The 17,413-nt window shown below is 40.0% G+C and overlaps 1 protein-coding gene across 1 annotated transcript in view; it reads left to right on the top strand.

Annotated features, from left to right (window-relative positions):
• Positions 1 to 5,984: 5,984 nt before the first annotated feature.
• Positions 5,985 to 17,413, top strand: part of BAZ1A (bromodomain adjacent to zinc finger domain, 1A) — a gene marked incomplete at its 5' end in the record, with an annotated part of 54,678 nt that continues 43,249 nt past the window's right edge. The window contains 1 exon segment of the mRNA XM_009073406.1: positions 5,985 to 6,263. Within this exon segment, the coding sequence (XP_009071654.1) occupies positions 5,985 to 6,263 (279 nt within the window).

The raw sequence follows: 17,413 nt of genomic DNA on the forward strand, positions 1-17,413 counted from the left end.
ATATTTCCCTTTTTTTTTTTTTTTTCCCCTTCCTGCTCCGTATGTAAAAAGCTCAGTGGGGACGTTGAAATTGCCGTTAACGGGTGAAGGCAGATGGCACGGGCCGTCCCGAACTTGCTGCCGCTCACTTTACCGCTTGTAAGAACAATGGGCAGAAAGTATTTATCATTTGAGACGTTTCTCAAAAGCCATTAAATTGTGTATTTTCACCACCAGTCTGATCCAGCACCATCCCTACCTACAAAAAGGCCCCTGAGTCCAAACTCTATTTTTTTCAAAGATGTGTAGGCTAACGAGATTAAATCTGAAACGCTTTTCATTTGCAACGTATGAAATTAAGGCATACCTGAATCATTTTCATGTTTAGACTTGTTTTTCTTACTCAAATACACTTTAAGAAGTTGGATTAGGTGGCTTTTAAGGGTAATGCCTTGCTGTTTTCTGGGCAATATCCTCTGGGGCAGAAGAGAGATGTTGAGTATGATGTTGGGAGTTTTGTAGGGATTATTTTCATGATAGGGTCTATAAGGACCTGACGAGGAAGAGCTGACTGCCTCCTGTTTCTGTAGGGTCCCCCTCCCCCAGCTTCCGATATTTTGAAAGCTGCATTTCTGGTTGCAATTATTATTATTATCACATGATTAGATGACTCTAATGCATTTGTTGACACTGCACTGAAATATGTTTCAGGTACATGTAGTTTTACTAAAATTTCACTGTAAAGGGTGTCCTTTTAAAACATCTTTCTGCTCTCAGAGACTGTAGAGAATATTTTAAGTACCCTGACAGGCTTATTTATACTGTAAAGGTGTCGTCGCTAAAAAGGACGAAAGACCAAATTCCTTGTTTAACCAAAGTTCATTAATTAAGGGGTAAGTGTAGATGTGTTCACACAGGCAATCCCTAGAAATGTCAGTAGGTGGTTAGCTCAGAGGTCAGGCCTTAGGATATGGTATTTGGGATAACTCTTCAGGAGACTCTGCTATGCTTGTGTTCTGTGTTTGTGGGGTAGAGTTTTTTTTGGTTGTGTGTTTTTGTTGGGTATGTTTTAAATTCTGGCTTTTTTGTTAGGTTGAGTAAAATTGGTGCTTTGGATTGAAAAGTGTACTTTTTATTTAGCAACGTGTTCTGGCACAGATGGGTAAATTTAGATTAGTGTTAGTTGTTTGTGGCATAATCTGCTGGAGAACATAGGGTCATCTTTCAGAAAGTTGTAAAGATGCTGAGCCTCATCTCTGCTGGTTGCTGGTAGCTAATGTCTTCTGAGAACATTTCCTATTTCTTTGCCTAAGCAAGGACAATTAGATTACTAGAGATAGGGAGGGCCCACTTCTTAAAAACTCTATTTTCTGTTTCATGAAAGAGAACTATTGTCTAAATTGGCTTCTCTAAATCTGCTTTTTGAGGGGAGAATTTAAAAATTACAGATTCTGAGTAGAGCAAGCAGGCTGTATAGATACACATGGTAACCTGAATTCACCCCTTCATCAACTATATGAATGCTTTTAATTACTACAGACAGTTAAGACTCAACTTGTTTCTTGTTTGTTTTTTGTTGAGTTGTTTGGGGTTTTTTTGCAGAGCACAAATTTAGCTTTGAAAAGCTTCTTTCATGCCCATGGCAGCTTTAGTAGAGATGAATAGAAATCATCCATTAGTATTACTCTTCCCTATATAAGAAATTGGTTATGCTAATGTGAGGAGAATTTGGCAACACTAGTATTTTGTGAAGTGACTTTCCCGTTAAGAATGTATTTCCTTTTCAGCCTGAAATACAATCGCATCATTTTGTAACCCTTTCAGAGGGGAGCAGTGAGGGGGCACTGTTCAGTTGTGTTTATCATGAGTTACAGGAACTGGGGGAACTGCTCTTCTTCGTGCTTGGTTGTACTCCTGCTTAGAGGGACAGACCTGGGGATACACCAACCATGAGAGTCCCTGGAACCATAGTAGTAGCTGGAAAAGTGAGTACTGGAGTGCACAAGATGAATGGGATGCATGAGTAACTGATTAATCTGGTGGGATGTTACCACCAGTCTTTGACACCTTGTTTGTGAAAGTTAGCAGCTGATACAGATGTGTGGAGAAAGCCACTAACAAAGTGTGGAAAGTCCTGCCTGTGAAGACATTTTGAAAAAGAAAATGATGAATAGTATAGATACAGTGGTAGGAATGTTCCTCATTCTAGAACATGGGAGGGGGAGGAAGAGCAGTTTTGCATCTTCAAAACTTACTGAAACTTCTTTACAGATATGGAGTTCTTGGTTACAGTCAAAAAGAGATCTGTTCAAAAGGCTTTTTTAGTGTCCTTAGTTAAATTAGGTGGATTTTTGTCTTGAAGAGAAATTCATAACTTTAGATATATTCCTTAATGAATAATTAACTTGTAAGTGCTAGAGAATAAATGTACTTATTGTGAGGGTTTTTGCTTGTTTGTTTTATGCATTATTTTGTAATATGTATTCTTGACCACTTCACTTCTGGAGATGCTGAGTACGAGAAAACTTCTGTGATCCAGAATGGCAGAGTTGGTCTTCTATGATTACCCTCCTACAGTACTCTAAATGAGTAGTTTTTAATATATGCTAAGAAAGTGAATGAAAGTGAATGACTTGAAATAAACGTTCTTGAAGCATACTGGACGTACTATAGATCTTGGACACAATGGGAGTACTTGCTTAGTTCAAGCAAAAGGCGTCTGTATTTTCTAGGCTGGATTTTTATATCCATTGCAAGTGCAGTCAGCACATAGAGTGCAAGTAATTTATTTCCAGCTTCTCTTAATGAACTGCCTCCTATCAAATACCTACTGAGTAGTGGTATTAAACTGCTACTCAATGATTTGCTGATAATTTTACAGTTTGCCTTACCTTGCATGGAAAACTAACTGGTGTAAATGGAAAGAGACATCCAGCTGAGAAGTCAGTATTAATTACTACTTTAAGGACAACTTAGTTTTTAGTCCCTGCTCCTGGAGTAGTTGAGGTGATGTGGACATCACTAGGGCATTGCAGTGACGTTTCACTTCTCGCAGGCAGATGTGACCATGCAGGTCAGCTTTGTGGGTGTGTCTTGGATGAACTTCTTGCTCATGTTGTCAAGAGTTGCAGAGATCTTGAACCAGCAAGGAAGCCTCCAAAACCATAATACCCTGGATAAGGATGTAGGTTAGGCCTAGATGTGATGTAGCAGCAGATGCACTTGGAGTTGTGAATTTAAGTTGAATGTAGAATATGATCAAGGGCATCATTACCCTTTAAGTAAATAAAAAGGGTATCAGTGCTGCTGCTGCCATTCTCTTGATTTGTTAGCTGTTGTGGCTGCTCTTTGTCATTTTGTGGTAAGTGACGTGCACTGGAGATAGGGACAGAAAGAGTACTACAAATAACATCTACTGCTATACTGTTGGGATTTCATTTTCTTTCTGTCAAACCAAGTTAGAATGAAATCATTAAAACATTGCAATAAAACTGTGTTAACAGACTAAGCCACAGCTGGTTTTGATGTGCTATAGGTAATGATAGCTAAAGACAAATAATGCTTTCAAAATAGAATGTAAATTTTTTTCAGTTACTTCTCTTCCTTGTAAATTCACAGGGGAAAAATCCACACAAAACAAAAGAGGAAATGAGGGAGAATGAAACTAGATACACAAACTACTCTTGTATGCAAATGGGACATGTTTTCCTCAAATATGGTTCAGTTAAAGTAATATTACCACTTGCACTTGTGATAACATGGATTAAAAATTTTTAGAGAGAGGTTTGTTGGTTTGGGGTTTTTTTAGGGTTTTTTTTCCTCCTGTAAGTTCAATGCTGTTGCTTTAAATAGCATGACTGCCCGGTGTTCCCTCACAAAGAATAACAGCAGCTCTTAAAGGGGCACTGTCAGTGTCAACCTCCGTGTTTCTCCCTCACTCTCTGATCTCTCGCTGCCTGTTGGCGTTGTTTTTTTGTTGTTGTTGGGTTTTTTTTGTTGTTTGTTTGGTTTTTGGTCACTTCACTAATTTTTGGAAATTATATTCTGGTGCATTTTTTAGTAACTCTTGAGGGTGTTTTTCCTGGCTAAAGATAATTACCAAAAACCTCTTTGGTAAGTGAGACCCAAAAATATATGCAGATACACACAGCTGCATGAAGGTCTGAGTAACTGTCACTTTATGCATTGAATATCCATCCACAAAAATGACTGTCAGTCTAAAACAAAAGTATTGAAATGTAGGGCAGGAAGAGACTTGAAGAGATCACATTTTGTGTATTCTATCACCTCACAGAAAAACCCAAACCAAACCCAGAAAACAGATTTTTGTCTAACCTGTTCTTTAAAATGTTGAAGTAGCTATAAGATAACACACAGTAAAGATGCACAAAGAATGTCTGACAGCCATCTGCTCTTCATATATTGAAGAATAATTTATCTCATTGTCTCTCCTTTGTTCTTCTCCTTTTCTTGTTTAGAGTAAGCAAGCCCAAATTATCCTGTGTGCAGTCAAATATATTAAGTAGATGCAGGTGGTAAAAAAATCTGAATTTTTGTAGGTTTCAGATATTATTTAGATAATACATCTCTTCCTCTTCTGCCCTTTCCCCATCCCGCAGCTGATGTTCTTCCTAAAGCATATCTCACTCAGAGGAATCCTGTGCTTGTACAGAAAGGATTATCTGAGCCAAGACCCTTCATTGTCCTCAATCTGGAATTTCCATTTTCATTTAGAAAATGTTTTGGTTCATCTGTCCATCTGCAGTGAACGCTGTCATCTGCATCAGTGTCACTGATGCAGGTTTGCCAGCTGGAGTTTGCAGGGAGCCTGCAAGAAAAAAAGTCAGTGTGAACTGTCCAACTCTCTCACCCCATTGCTAGAAATGATTTGAACAGTTCTGCCCTTTTAAAAATGTGAACACTGCAGTTTAGTTGTTTGGGTTTTTTTTGAAGGAATGAAATTTCACTATAGCTATCTCATGCAGCATGCAGTTTTCTGAAAATACTGGGTGTCTGCCTTGAAATAGCTATGTTGAACTGATACAAGGCAACAACCTCAGTTGTAAATACTGGTTTGTGAAGATTTTTAAAGTAAGACAAATAAAAGCATTGTCTGAACTGGAGCATACTGAAATATCTGCTCTGCTGTCCAGTCACTGATCCATTGCATATGTTTTAACATGATCTTGTCAATAGCTACATCATCTACTTCATCTAGACAGTGTTTTAACAAACCACTTTTTCTGGTACCTGTCAAAAATGGACAGATAGTGCCTAATGAAAGCTCTTCTTTCTTGAGTCCAATACAGTAGTTACAAAGCAATCAATAAGAACAGTGTGATTTTAGCATTAACTGGAAATACATGGAGGGAAGAGAATATTTCCTAATGGAACAAGGGAGGAGAAGAATCTGTAGAAAAAAACAGTTCAGTACTTTTTCTAAGAGTAGTGCAAACAGTGAGGGAATAAAAACTATTTAGAGAACTACTTGACATTAATTTTTTTACCTCCCCCATCTTTTCATTTGTGAGTTAAGGCACTCAAAATCTGAAACTTACTCAAGTTGCAGCATGCTTCTGTGATCTTAGGGTTATTTCATGTTTGTACAGTTTCAGACGCTCCTCCTGCAAATATTTGTGGAAATGGGGTGGGTGGGGGTGAGTACGATATGACACCTATTAAACTCAGGGTGGTTATTATTATTATTATTGTGCAAGGCTTCTTATACTTGAATATTTGCAGCATTTCTTGGTCTTGATGCTGTTACTATAGTCTGTAGTGAGAGGAGACTTTGATTTTCCAATAGTAATTTACTATGCCATGGCTGAAAAGTGGCAAATAATCCTTGATTAACTACAGCCTGTACAGGAGTAGAGCTGCTTTTGCATTTCAGTCTTGTAAGAGAAATTTTCAATTTTCTGCTGTATTCATTGTGAGCGAGTTGCAAATATTAGTCAGAACTCAACTGTTTTCTTTCTTTCTTCCCCTCCTGCCTTTCTTTTCAGTGATTTTTTTGAACGCACCATTCTGTGCAACAGCCTTGTGTGGAGCTGTGCTGTCACAGGTAAACCAGGACTCACATATCAGGAAGCACTGGAATCAGAGAAGAAAGCCAGGCTTAATCTTCAAAGTTTTCCAGAGGCACTCATCATTCCAGTTCTCTACTTGGCCACCCTTACCCATCGCACCCGACTTCATGAGATCTGTGACGAAATCTTTGCTTATGTCAAGGATCGATATTTTGTTGATGAAACAGTGGACGTGGTTAGAAATAATGGTGCAAGGTAAGTGTATTTAAAAACAAATATGTATTTCTTTTTGTTTGGTGTGGGTGCATTTAGTTTGTGCTTTTTTTGAAACCAAAACCCAGGATAATGAACTCCATCAAACGCACCCAAAGTGAGGTGTGATGCTTAAGTTAGCAATAGTTACTGCTCTTCTCTAGTTTAGGAGCAGGATTGTGTTGCTGCACTTGATACCTCTTTTCTTAGCTTTGAAGCAGCTGTAGAGAGATAGGACAGCTCTCTCGGGTGTTGATGCTGCATGTTTTTTTGGTCTGTGTGGTAGATTTGGAAAGAAATGTCAGTCCTTTGGTGTGAGAAAGGTGGGTTGTTTGTAGAGTGAGATGTAATGACAAATTAGGGGAAGCTATGAATTTTAAAAAACTATGCAAAAGTGTTGATGAATCATTCAGAATGAATGGCCAAACTATAGGTAGTAGCACAAATTGTCATTGCCTTCTTAGAGAAGTTAGGAATTAATTGTAAAATGTAATAGGTGATTATTTGGGATTTAGTGTGATGGTGGTTTTTTCCCCACTCAGAGTTAGTGTTATGCTTGCTGCTATACTAGCATATGTATTGCAAGTGTTTTTATTGTTGTCTTAGACTGAGTGAAAACCTGGAAGAATTTAGAGCTTCGGGTGCCTTTTTTCTCATATCATTTGTACATATGCTCTGGAGTATAAATAAGCTTGAGTCCTTCTTTAAAGCAGCTTCTGGGAGAGGTCTAGAAGAGGTCCTTATTTTGTCTAAATAATTTTACAGTTTCACCTAACGAGATTTAAAATGAAAAAAACGTAAACCTACTCAACTTGGAAATACCTGCAGGATGGGTGCTAAAGCCTTTGTGGGTTCAGCTGTTTCTGGTTGGGGTTTTTTGTTGTTTGTAGGGTTGTTTTGTTTTCCTTTTTTCAGGAGGAAGGTGCCAGCTTGCACTGCAGAGTAGAAGGGACTTCTGTGGGTAGCCTGTGGTCTCAGCATGTGGTCTGGTGTTTATAAGGTGATAGGAGTGGGCTGTTTCAAAATGGCTGTGGGAGAACGTACTCATTCTGTGTGAGTTTTTTGTAGTGGCTGATCCAGGTCTTATGTAAAGCAAATTTTGTACTACACCAGGAAGAAAAATCTGTTGATGCACTGCAGGACATAAGTTGTAAGGAAATATGTATGGCTATGAACACAAGGCCAATGCTTAATAGAAAAGCTTTCTATTTTCTCTCCCCTTATTCCTTTCACCCAGTGAGGTCCCAGTCTGAAAAGCCAGGACAAGAACAACTTCAGTCAAGTTGTAGATTTCTGTACAGAAAACCTATATCCAAAGTTTCTTTCTTGTCTTTATACTTGTCAAATTACTGGACTCAGGTTACCACTAGTATTACAGTGTTTTTCCTTAGAGAATAAGATGTTGGTTTGTTTTGGTTTTTTTAAATTTAGAAACCTGAATATTCTGAACTGTTAATACAGTTTAGGTGTTGGTTTTCATTTGCTCAATGAAATGTCTTTGTTTTCAGTCTTTGAAGATACTGTTAGTTTCCAAACTAATAACAAAAAAAAATGTTTTAGAAGAGCAAATTCTTTTTTTTCCCCCCAAGAATAACCCTTCTGTCTTTCTATTACTTTTCTAAACTCTTTGCTAAAATATTTGTGTGTCTGCATCATAGCTTTTGAAAGCTGTTCAGGTAAAGCTGTGATATGATTCTATCTGATTAAGATAGTGCTATCACTTTTTTACCAGCCTTTAATTCAGTCTTGGTTGTTCAAAGTTGTGTTGAGATAGACACAAAATTATTAGATATGTATGTTCTACTTTGACAGATCAAGATATTAGTGGGATATAAGCTAAATTTCTTAGGCCTTTGGGATGGGCTGGATGCCATTCAAAAGATGAAAATTTCAAATAAAATCTATTCCCATCAAAAATTAGCCTGCTAGAGATTTTAAATTTGAAACTACATACATACAAATTTGTGCCTAGTGAAAGGAAACAGGAAAAACTTTCCTTAGCTGATTGTATGCCACTGATATTCTAGACAAATCTACAGCAGAGAGCTGGTTCAGACCTTAAATGCCAAATCCAGGAAACACTGGAAATAGTATGGTAATGCATGGGGATTTTTATGCTTAGGGATACATAATTAAAGCATATGAAGTGGGAGGTGAGGCATAGTTATTCCTCTGCCCTATTAACAGTTGTCTTTGTCCTGTATTTTGAAGTACTACGTTGGGGATTAAGTGTACCAACTCACGTTACTTGTACATAATATGGCTGTTCAACGGAGCTATTTGCACACGTTTGTCATGTGCAGCTATGTTTTTGTAGTCTGTTCTAGCAAAAGTTATCACAGTCCTTCTATAGTGTAATAGCATCTTATGAGAACGGCAGATTTTGACGGATCATGAAAACCCAGTTGTGTTGTGGGGGTGCAAAACCTTTCCCTGCATGCATTTATGAATTTTTTTGCAGGTGTAACATCAGCAGGATCGTTTGTTTTATGAGCTCAGTGCATCATTTAGTGCAAAGCCTACAGTATGATGCATGGTAACTAAAGTGTTGTCTATTTTATAACTCCTAACTTTGCATGCGTAATATTGTAGGATAGATTGCTTTAATGCAGTTTTTGAGATTTTTTAACAAAGTAAACAGGAGGGAACCAGAAAACTAGAAGGGTTAGCGTTTTGGCTTAATATAAGTATTTTTATCTTGAGCGTATTGAAGTAGTCTATAGTACTGTAACCAGCGACAGCTGAGCTGGAAAGAGAAAGAGGACAACTCTGTTCAGAGGCTAGGTAGAAGTTGTTTTCTTCAGACTGGTGGTTCTTGTATCAAACCTGCGTGTTCTGATTGTTGCAGTGTCTGATGCCCCATTACTTTTTCTAGTGTTGCGGCTCTTCTGGTTTCTAGCTTTTTGTTGTGCTGCTCAGTTTTGAACTTGTCTGTTTCTGCCTAGTTACTGAGTTCTGATAGGAGGAACTTGGGAGAGTTTGGGAGATACTCTGTCTTCCTGTTGTTTTTGTATGTCTGCTGTCTTTAACAGCCCTTATCAAACAGAAATAAATGACAGAGAAAGCCCCACAGTCCTATGATGCAGCTCATTCTAGCAGTCTGCGAAAATGATGCGTGCAATCTGGTAATGTGTTCGAAGTAACAAGGAGATAATTCTGCTTGGTGTTTAAATGATGTATTGATGAAAAATGGCCAGCTTTCTTGGTTTGTGTGTTCAACTTTGCCGGCCAAACTGGGGCTGACTTTTCTCCAAAGCAGCAGCTGTGCTATCCTTTAAAACATGAGGTGCTTGGATTTGCAGTTAAAGAACTGTGGGAGTTGTATAGCAGTGTTGTCCTAATTTTGTCTTCATAAAAGACAAAGTTACTATTTGAAACATCGTTCAGAAACATCACAGAATTCAGAGAGAACGCTCAATCTCAAATTGAGTTGCTAAAGAATTTAAACCAGCTGAACACTGTAAATTTCATTTTCTAGAAGGTCAGATTGCTGTTTATGGAAAGTAATTTATTGAAAGAGGCAAGGAAATAATTTGACATTTGGTTAGGGGGAAAATTAGAGCAATATTTCATGTTAGCCATGGTCAATTAAGATGTAAAATAAGCAACTAATGTTTTAGCTCACACTTTATCGAAGCAGAGGAATAATATTAACCACATTATTGCTTCCTATATTTGTGCTTCAGAACTGAAAGTTTGAGACCCATCACATACTTGTTGGTCTTTTGAGTTTCCACAAGGAATGGCATCTCTTGTAGTACCCTGTCCATTTGTTGTTGTCTTAGTACTGTGTTTTATAAGTGGTACTTAAAACTTGTGAAATGGATTTTCAACATCTTGACATCTGAAGTCAGTTACCGGAAAGCTAGAGCTATGTGATGTGGAAGGCCTGAAGTAATAACCTCAGCTAATGCCTCAGACACACCAAACAAAACCTTCAACAGTCTAACTCACTCAGCAGTAGGACGTGTTCTTATCTGCTGGAGGTCAGCAGCATGCTTTTAGGTTTTTGTAATTATTTTAATTTGTTGGAGGAAAAGCCAGGTTTAAAGCATGTATAAACAACCAGTTGTGATTTATCATCAGTGTTCAGAGTCTAGGTGCTATCACAAGAAATAATGGCCATCTTTATTAGGATATGCAAGTGAGCAGTGTGATAATTAGTTAATTGAACTATAAGCTTTTGGTCTGACTTGAGCAGTGAGGAGATCTGAGGTTTTAGATTGGACAACTCTACTAGCTCTTCAGCTCCCCCTTCCCCCAGCTCTTAAAAATAGCTTAAGTGACGATGCCTTCCCTTCCCCATGGAGGCTGGGGCACAACCAATTGTCCATCAGTTAGTATGGCACTTAATTAAACAGTCAACCACTTACAGACGTTGCTTAAAGGCCAGTGTATGGGAAGGAAGAAATCATACAGAATGTGGCAGATAGAAAAAAGGAGTATCTTTTTTCTTTGAGCTTGACCACTAGATGACACCACTGCAAAAGACTACTTGCCTAATGTCTGTGAGCAAGAAGCATCAGAATGCTTTTTAAAGTAAACCTACTTGCAGAAGTGGTAGATGTTCTATATTAGGAAGATTGCTGCATCTGATCCTGCATTAGGTTAGGTATAGGTTAACATCCTTTCTCTACTTTGATGATCGGATGTTGACCATTGCCAGACTGCAGGAAACACATAATCACAGAGCAACCCTGTCTGTAAGTAAAACTTCTTTTTTTAACTCATCAATTGTTTGGCTGGTGTCCCAGTGCTTTAGGACTGTTCCTAGTGGATTAACTACTGCATTAGGCCAATTAAAAGATTTGCATACTGTTTTCATCTCTGTCTTAACTGGGGCACAGGAGCGTGTTGCTGGTCACGACTATAGCTGATAGGGAGTTAGGATGGTAGAAGATAATCCTTGTAAGAGATAAGGTTATAGCTAATTTCCCAACTTTTTCATTCAAACTGGCAACAAGGTATTACTCGCATGTATATATATATATCTGTACACACGTAGTTGTCTTCTGAGCACTAGGATAAGTTAATATAAGACCACTAGGTAGTAAAAGACAAAGCGTCTTCCATGTTTAGACTCTAATGAGTTACTATGATTTGAAGTTATTTAAATTATAATTATTAATTGTAGTGTGTTTTTATAGTGATAAGGCATAAGCATAAGTTCCTGCAGACAAAAGAAGTTTCCTACTTTATTTTGAAAGGTGAATTTGAATTCCAGTAGCAAAGTTAGTGCAGTGCCTGTGAAACAGCATCTCTGACAGTGCTGGAGAGCAACTTACCTATTCGTAGAGCAAGTGTAGTTTGTGTTCTTCCAGCATAGCTGTTTAAGGATCAGTTGACTTCCGGTCTGGAAAAATTGCTTTCAAGCAATTCACTTTCTGCTGTCCTTAAGTCCTTTGGAATACAAATATATTCATTTTGTAGACTGAGGGGAGAACCTGCAGCACCTTTCTTTCAGATTGTTGAATAGCTGTTACAGCAATTGGCACTGCCAAGCTCTGTTAGATGTCATTTCTGTGCAACTCTCTAGTTTTTAGCTATAAATTTAAAGGTACAGATTTTGGTTTGTTTAATGATTGTCTTTAATCCCTACAATGTTACGAACTGCAGGCTGGGCAGTCAAACCCCGTGTTATTGTTAGTTAGTACTGTCCTTAATTCCACAGGAGACAGACAGCTGAGGCAGCTACTCTGTACACAGGATTCTCTTGTCCTAAGCAAAACGTGCTTCTTATTGGTTTCTTTGAAGCATACAACCTTATCCATAACTTCACAGACAAATGAAGATGCTACAGCTTGAAAGCAGGAGCTCCTACTGTACTTTAGGAAACCATTATGTGCATAAAACCTGTCTCCTTGTTGTATGCTTTTGTTTTGTGTGTGCATTAAACTGTACCTGTTAGCATAGTAAAAGATGTCACTTATTCCTTCAGATCTTGTCTTGCTTTTATCTCTCTAATTACTCCCAAGCATACGTGAACTGTTAGGGCAAGGATATGAGTTACTGCACTTACCTGACATTTACTTCTTAGAAACTTACTAAAAGCTGACAAAAGAGAATTAGGGTATAGCTTTCTGGTACTTGCTACTGTAGCTTCTTGCATTACTCTCTTGGGGTTTTCTGTATTCAGCTAACTTTATATACTATTAGAAAGGGTGTTCTTTTTAAATTTTGGCATTTGAAAAACTTTGCTTTCATTTGTATGTCTTAAAAAATGAATTTTCTGTTGCTCATGACAGACTCATTGTGTTCTTTATTTTCAAAGTTGGCCTCGAAGTATTACAGTGTTCCCTCAGTGCCCCATTTGAAAGAGCTGTGTGCATCCAAGGGATGGTTTGTGTCTGCTTACTGTAAAGCATACAGAGGCACATTTACTACTCTTCTGGGCCTTCAGGGTATCTTGGTTTTTTTGACTTGAAATGAGAACATAGCAGAATGCCAGGTTATTATTTCTATCAGAATAATTCACACCAGCCAGATAAAAAGCTGATGTGTAGAACGCTCAATTGCCAAGCAGGGAGAAGTGGTCTCTCACAGCTTTTAACACCAGCCTTGGTTGGATGTAAAGGCCTACTCAGCATTTGGGAAGAGCTTTTCTGATAATTACAGTGTCAGAGTTTTCACTTGATATCCTGTGATGGCTGTTTTTGACCATAGTGGAGTGCAGCTTCTCTTTCTTCTCTTTAAATTGTGTTCTTCTACCACTCCAGCATTGGTAGATGAAGGTACCTGCTTGTCCTGCAGCTCATAGTAGCCTGTGTACATGCTGAGCTGAATGATAGAGAAAAGTGGCAGGCTGTTCAGAAGAGACAGGGGAGGAAGGAGGAGAGGAAGGGTTGCCTTCTGTATCAAGAGGTGGATTGAATGTGAAGAGCTATCTCTGAAGAATAGTCATGAGCAGGTTGAAAGCCTTTGGTTAAGAGTCAGAGACTCAGGCAACATAGGGAATCTAGTGGTTGGTGCCTACTACAGGCCCCTGATCACGGGGAGCCAATTGACAAAGCCTTCTTGCTCCAGCTACAGGAGGCATCACACAGGCTCTTGTCCTGCTGGGGGAGCTTCAACCACCCCAGCATCTGCTGGGAAAGTAGCATGGTGAGCTGTAGGTGATCCAGGAGACTCCTGGAATGCATGGAGGATAACTTCTTGACTCAGGTAATAGATAGCCCTACCAGAGTGGTTGCATTACTGGATCTGTGGGTCACCAGTACAAGTGATCTCATTGGTGACATCAAGGTCGGAGGAAGCATGGGTGCAGTGATTATGCATTGGTGGAGTTTGCAGTCTTGAGGGACATAGGTCAGGTAGGGAGTAAAGTTAGGCCCCTGAACTTTGGGAAAGCAGTCTTTGAGCTATTCAGGGAGATGGTAAGTGGGAGACTGCCCCTGGGGACAAGGGAGTATGTCAGAGCTGGCAGATCTTTAAGGAAGTCTTCTATAGAGCACAAGAGCAAGCAATCCCCAGAAGTAAGAAATTGGGCAAAGAAGGCAAGAGATTGGCATGGCTGAGTAGGGACCTGTTCGTCAAACTAAAGGGAAAGAAGCAAATCCATAGAGAGTCGAAGCTAGGACAGGTGACCTAGGAAGAGTATAGAGATTTGAAGTACAGTTGTGTAGGGATGGGGTGAGGAAGGCCAAGGTAAAGCAGGATCTGAACATGGCAAGGTGTGCAAAGAATAATAGGAAGGGATGTTAGGTATGAAGGTAACAGATACATTAACCAGAAAAGCAAGGTTAAAGAGGGTGTCCTCCCCAGTAAACAGTGCTGGAAAACTGGTAACAATGGATGAGGAGAAGACTGAGGTACTCAATAACTTTATTTGCCTCAGTCTTCAATGGCAACCTCTAAAGCAGGATCTGAACATGGCAAGGTGTGCAAAGAATAATAGGAAGGTATGTTAGGTATGAAGGTAACAGATACGTTAACCAGAAAAGCAAGGTTAAAGAGGGTGTCCTCCCCAGTAAACAGTGCTGGAAAACTGGTAACAATGGATGAGGAGAAGACTGAGGTACTCAATAACTTTATTTGCCTCAGTCTTCAATGGCAACCTCTCTTCCCACACCTCTTGAGTGGATGAAGAGCAGGATGGGGACTGGGCAAGCAAAGTCCCTTCCACTGTAAGTAAAGATCGGGTGCATGACCACCTGAGGAACCTGAATGTGCATAAGTCTGTGGGACCTGATGAGATGCATCTCAGAGTCCTGAGGGAATTGGCTGATACAGTTGCCAAGCCACTTTCCATGATATTTGAAAAGTCGTGGCAGTCAGGTAAAGTCCCAGGTGACTGGAAAAAAAGAAAAACATTGTACCTATCTTTCAAAAGGCTAGAAAGAAAGACCCTGGGAACTGCTGACCTGTCAGCCTCACCTCTGTGCCTGGGAAGGTCATGGAACAGATCCTGCTAGAAGCTATGCTTAGGCACACGGAGGACAGGGAGGTGATTTTGGGTAACCAGCGCAGCTTCACCAAGGGCAAGTCCTGCCTGACCAGCCTAGTGGCCTTTTATGATGGAGTGACTACATCAGTGGATGAGGGAAGGGCTGCAGATACCATTTATGTGGATTTCTGTAAAGCCTTTGACACAGTCCCTCCCAGCATCCTACTCTCTAAATCAGAGAGATGGATTTGATGGGTGGGCTGTTACGTGATAAGGAATTGGCTGGACAGTCACATTCAGAGGGTAGTGGTCAATGACTCAGAATCCCAATGGGCATCAGTGACAAGTAGTGTCCCTCAGTGGTCTGTATTTGGGACCAGTGTTATATAATATCTTCATTAATGACATAGATGAGGATATTGAGTGCATCCTTAGCAAATTTGTAGGTGATGCTGAGCTGAGTGGTGCCGTTGACACTCTTGAAGGTTGGAGATGCCATCTGAAGGGACCTGGACAAATTCATGAGGTTTAACAAGGCCAAGTTACAAGGTGCTGCAGCTGGGTTAGGGCAACCTCTGATATCAGTACAGGCTGGGGATGAACAGATTGAGAGCAGCACTGCTGAGAAAGACTTGGGGGTGCTGGTGGATGGGAGGCTGGACATGAGCCAGCACTGTGTGCTCACAGCCTAGAAAGCCAATTGTCTCACGGGCTGCATGAAAGGCAGCATGGCCAGCATGCTGAGGGAAGGGATTCTGTTGCTGCAACTCTGCTCACATGAGACTCCACCTTGAGCATCCAGCTCTGGGGTCCTCAGCACAGGAAGGACATGTACCTGTTGGAGTGAGTCCAGAGGAGGGCCACTAAGATGATTAGAGGGATGGAGCACCTCTCCTCTCAGGAAAGGCTGAGAGAATTTGGTTTCTTCATCCTGGAGAAGAGAAGGCTTTGGGGTGACCTAATTGGGGCCTTCCAGTACCTGAAGGGAGCCTACAAAAAAGATGGAGAGGGACTTTCTACAAGAGCAATGATACTGAGTGTCAGAGCTACAAAAAGCAAGCACCATGCCAAGTATGTGGCTGGAAGGAGGAATGGCAAGGGAAGATTTACCCCTTTGGCAGGAACTGTTAAGTGATCTCTGCATCTTGTGGAGCATCAGCCTGAGACTGCAGGTGCAGTTTGCTTTTGTACACCTTCAGCCTGCCTCTTTCTTACTGTTCTGGAGGTGGCAAGATTCAGTCAAACCTTAAAGTTTCGTCCTGGCAGTTCTGTTAAGGACTTCTTCAAAGCACAGCCCAGGGTTGTTCCTGTAGAGTCTGATGGAGTTGTGTTTTCCAAGAAACTGTCTTGTGACACAGTCTCTAGTCAGTGTCTCTTGCCCTTAAATTGCTGGAGTCAGTTAGGTTCTTTTCACCTGAGCAGCTGACCAGCCCCACCCCAAATTCATGGAAATTGATGCGAGTTCAGTTTTTTTCATTTGAGAGCAAAGATATACGCTGATATTTCTTTAAAAAATGACATCAGTGATACTACCACCTCTGGCTTTGTGCTAAAAGCATTTGGGCATCTGTCTTGTTCTTTTCTTTCTTAAAAAAACCCCAACAGCCATCATAAGGCCAAGCACTTACTGGAGCCCTTCCCATAAGTGACCTCAGAGAGCTTAGTTTCTGAGCTTAAAGAGTAGAGCTGTAAGCATAAAGGCCATTCTTGGGATGGGCCAGAGGACCTGTGCCCTGTTGTTGATCACAGCCTGTAGTGCAGAAACAGGTAAGCAAAACTGTTTGAATACAGGTAGTGCTTGGCTGTCAGTGTCTGAGCTAGGGGTGTTGGGACTATTCGTGTAAAAGTGTCTTATGGCTCTGTTCTCAATTTATCTGATCTTTTTCTGAACACCTTTGGGATTCATGTATTGCTGCTGTAAGCTTTTTCAGAGTCTTTATTGTAATTTGAAGAAAGTGCTTCCTGACTGAGGGGGATATTTAGGATACATAGGTATGTACTTTAGTGCTGCTGTCTTTTTAGATTGAGTTGTCCCCAGTTCTTATTTTATGGGAAATAGTGAGCATGGTTTGACTGACATAAGCTCTGTAAAGATTTTAACCTATCTTTTGTGGAAAGTATTTCAAGTAATATGCTTCATTTAAGTGTCTTGGTTCAGCTTTCAGCTATGCTGTTTTATGTGCCTTATGGAATAAAATGAGAGTTGTAATTAGTAAACTCAGGGAATGATTAGGTTATTGAGAAGAGTGGACCATTCACACTAGCATCAGAGTGTCTTTGGCTCTCTTAGTCCAGGGAAACGAGTGGTATTAGCTATGACGTGACTGTAGCAAGGCTACAATAATCATTGATAGATCATTATTTCTTTAATGCTAGAAGGAATGGTTGCATCACTTTCTTTAATCTCCTCTCTATCAGTAAGCACTAAATTGCATTGGATTGTGCTTTTATTGAGCCAGGTAATATGTGATTTCCTTGATTCCTTCCCCAAAGGTTTCTAGTAATGATTTGAATGAAGGCATAGAGGATGGAATATTACTTCCTTTCTGGAATAGCTTAATCTGTTAGTCATTCTCCCTGTTTGATAATAAAAAGGGGAGAAAAAAGGCAGCTGTGTTGGGGATTTTACTACTTACTGAATCAAGCATACAGAATACATAATTTCCGTTCTTAGACAAGGAGATGTGATACCCTGTAAATTACAGGGCTGCCCGATGGATGAGCAGGTAAATTGAGTGTTGGAAAAATACTCGGCGACTCGAATGTTGAA

The sequence above is a fragment of the Acanthisitta chloris genome, unplaced genomic scaffold, assembly GCF_000695815.1.
Source record: "Acanthisitta chloris isolate BGI_N310 unplaced genomic scaffold, ASM69581v1 scaffold4504, whole genome shotgun sequence".
In the NCBI taxonomy this organism is placed as follows: domain Eukaryota; kingdom Metazoa; phylum Chordata; class Aves; order Passeriformes; family Acanthisittidae; genus Acanthisitta; species Acanthisitta chloris.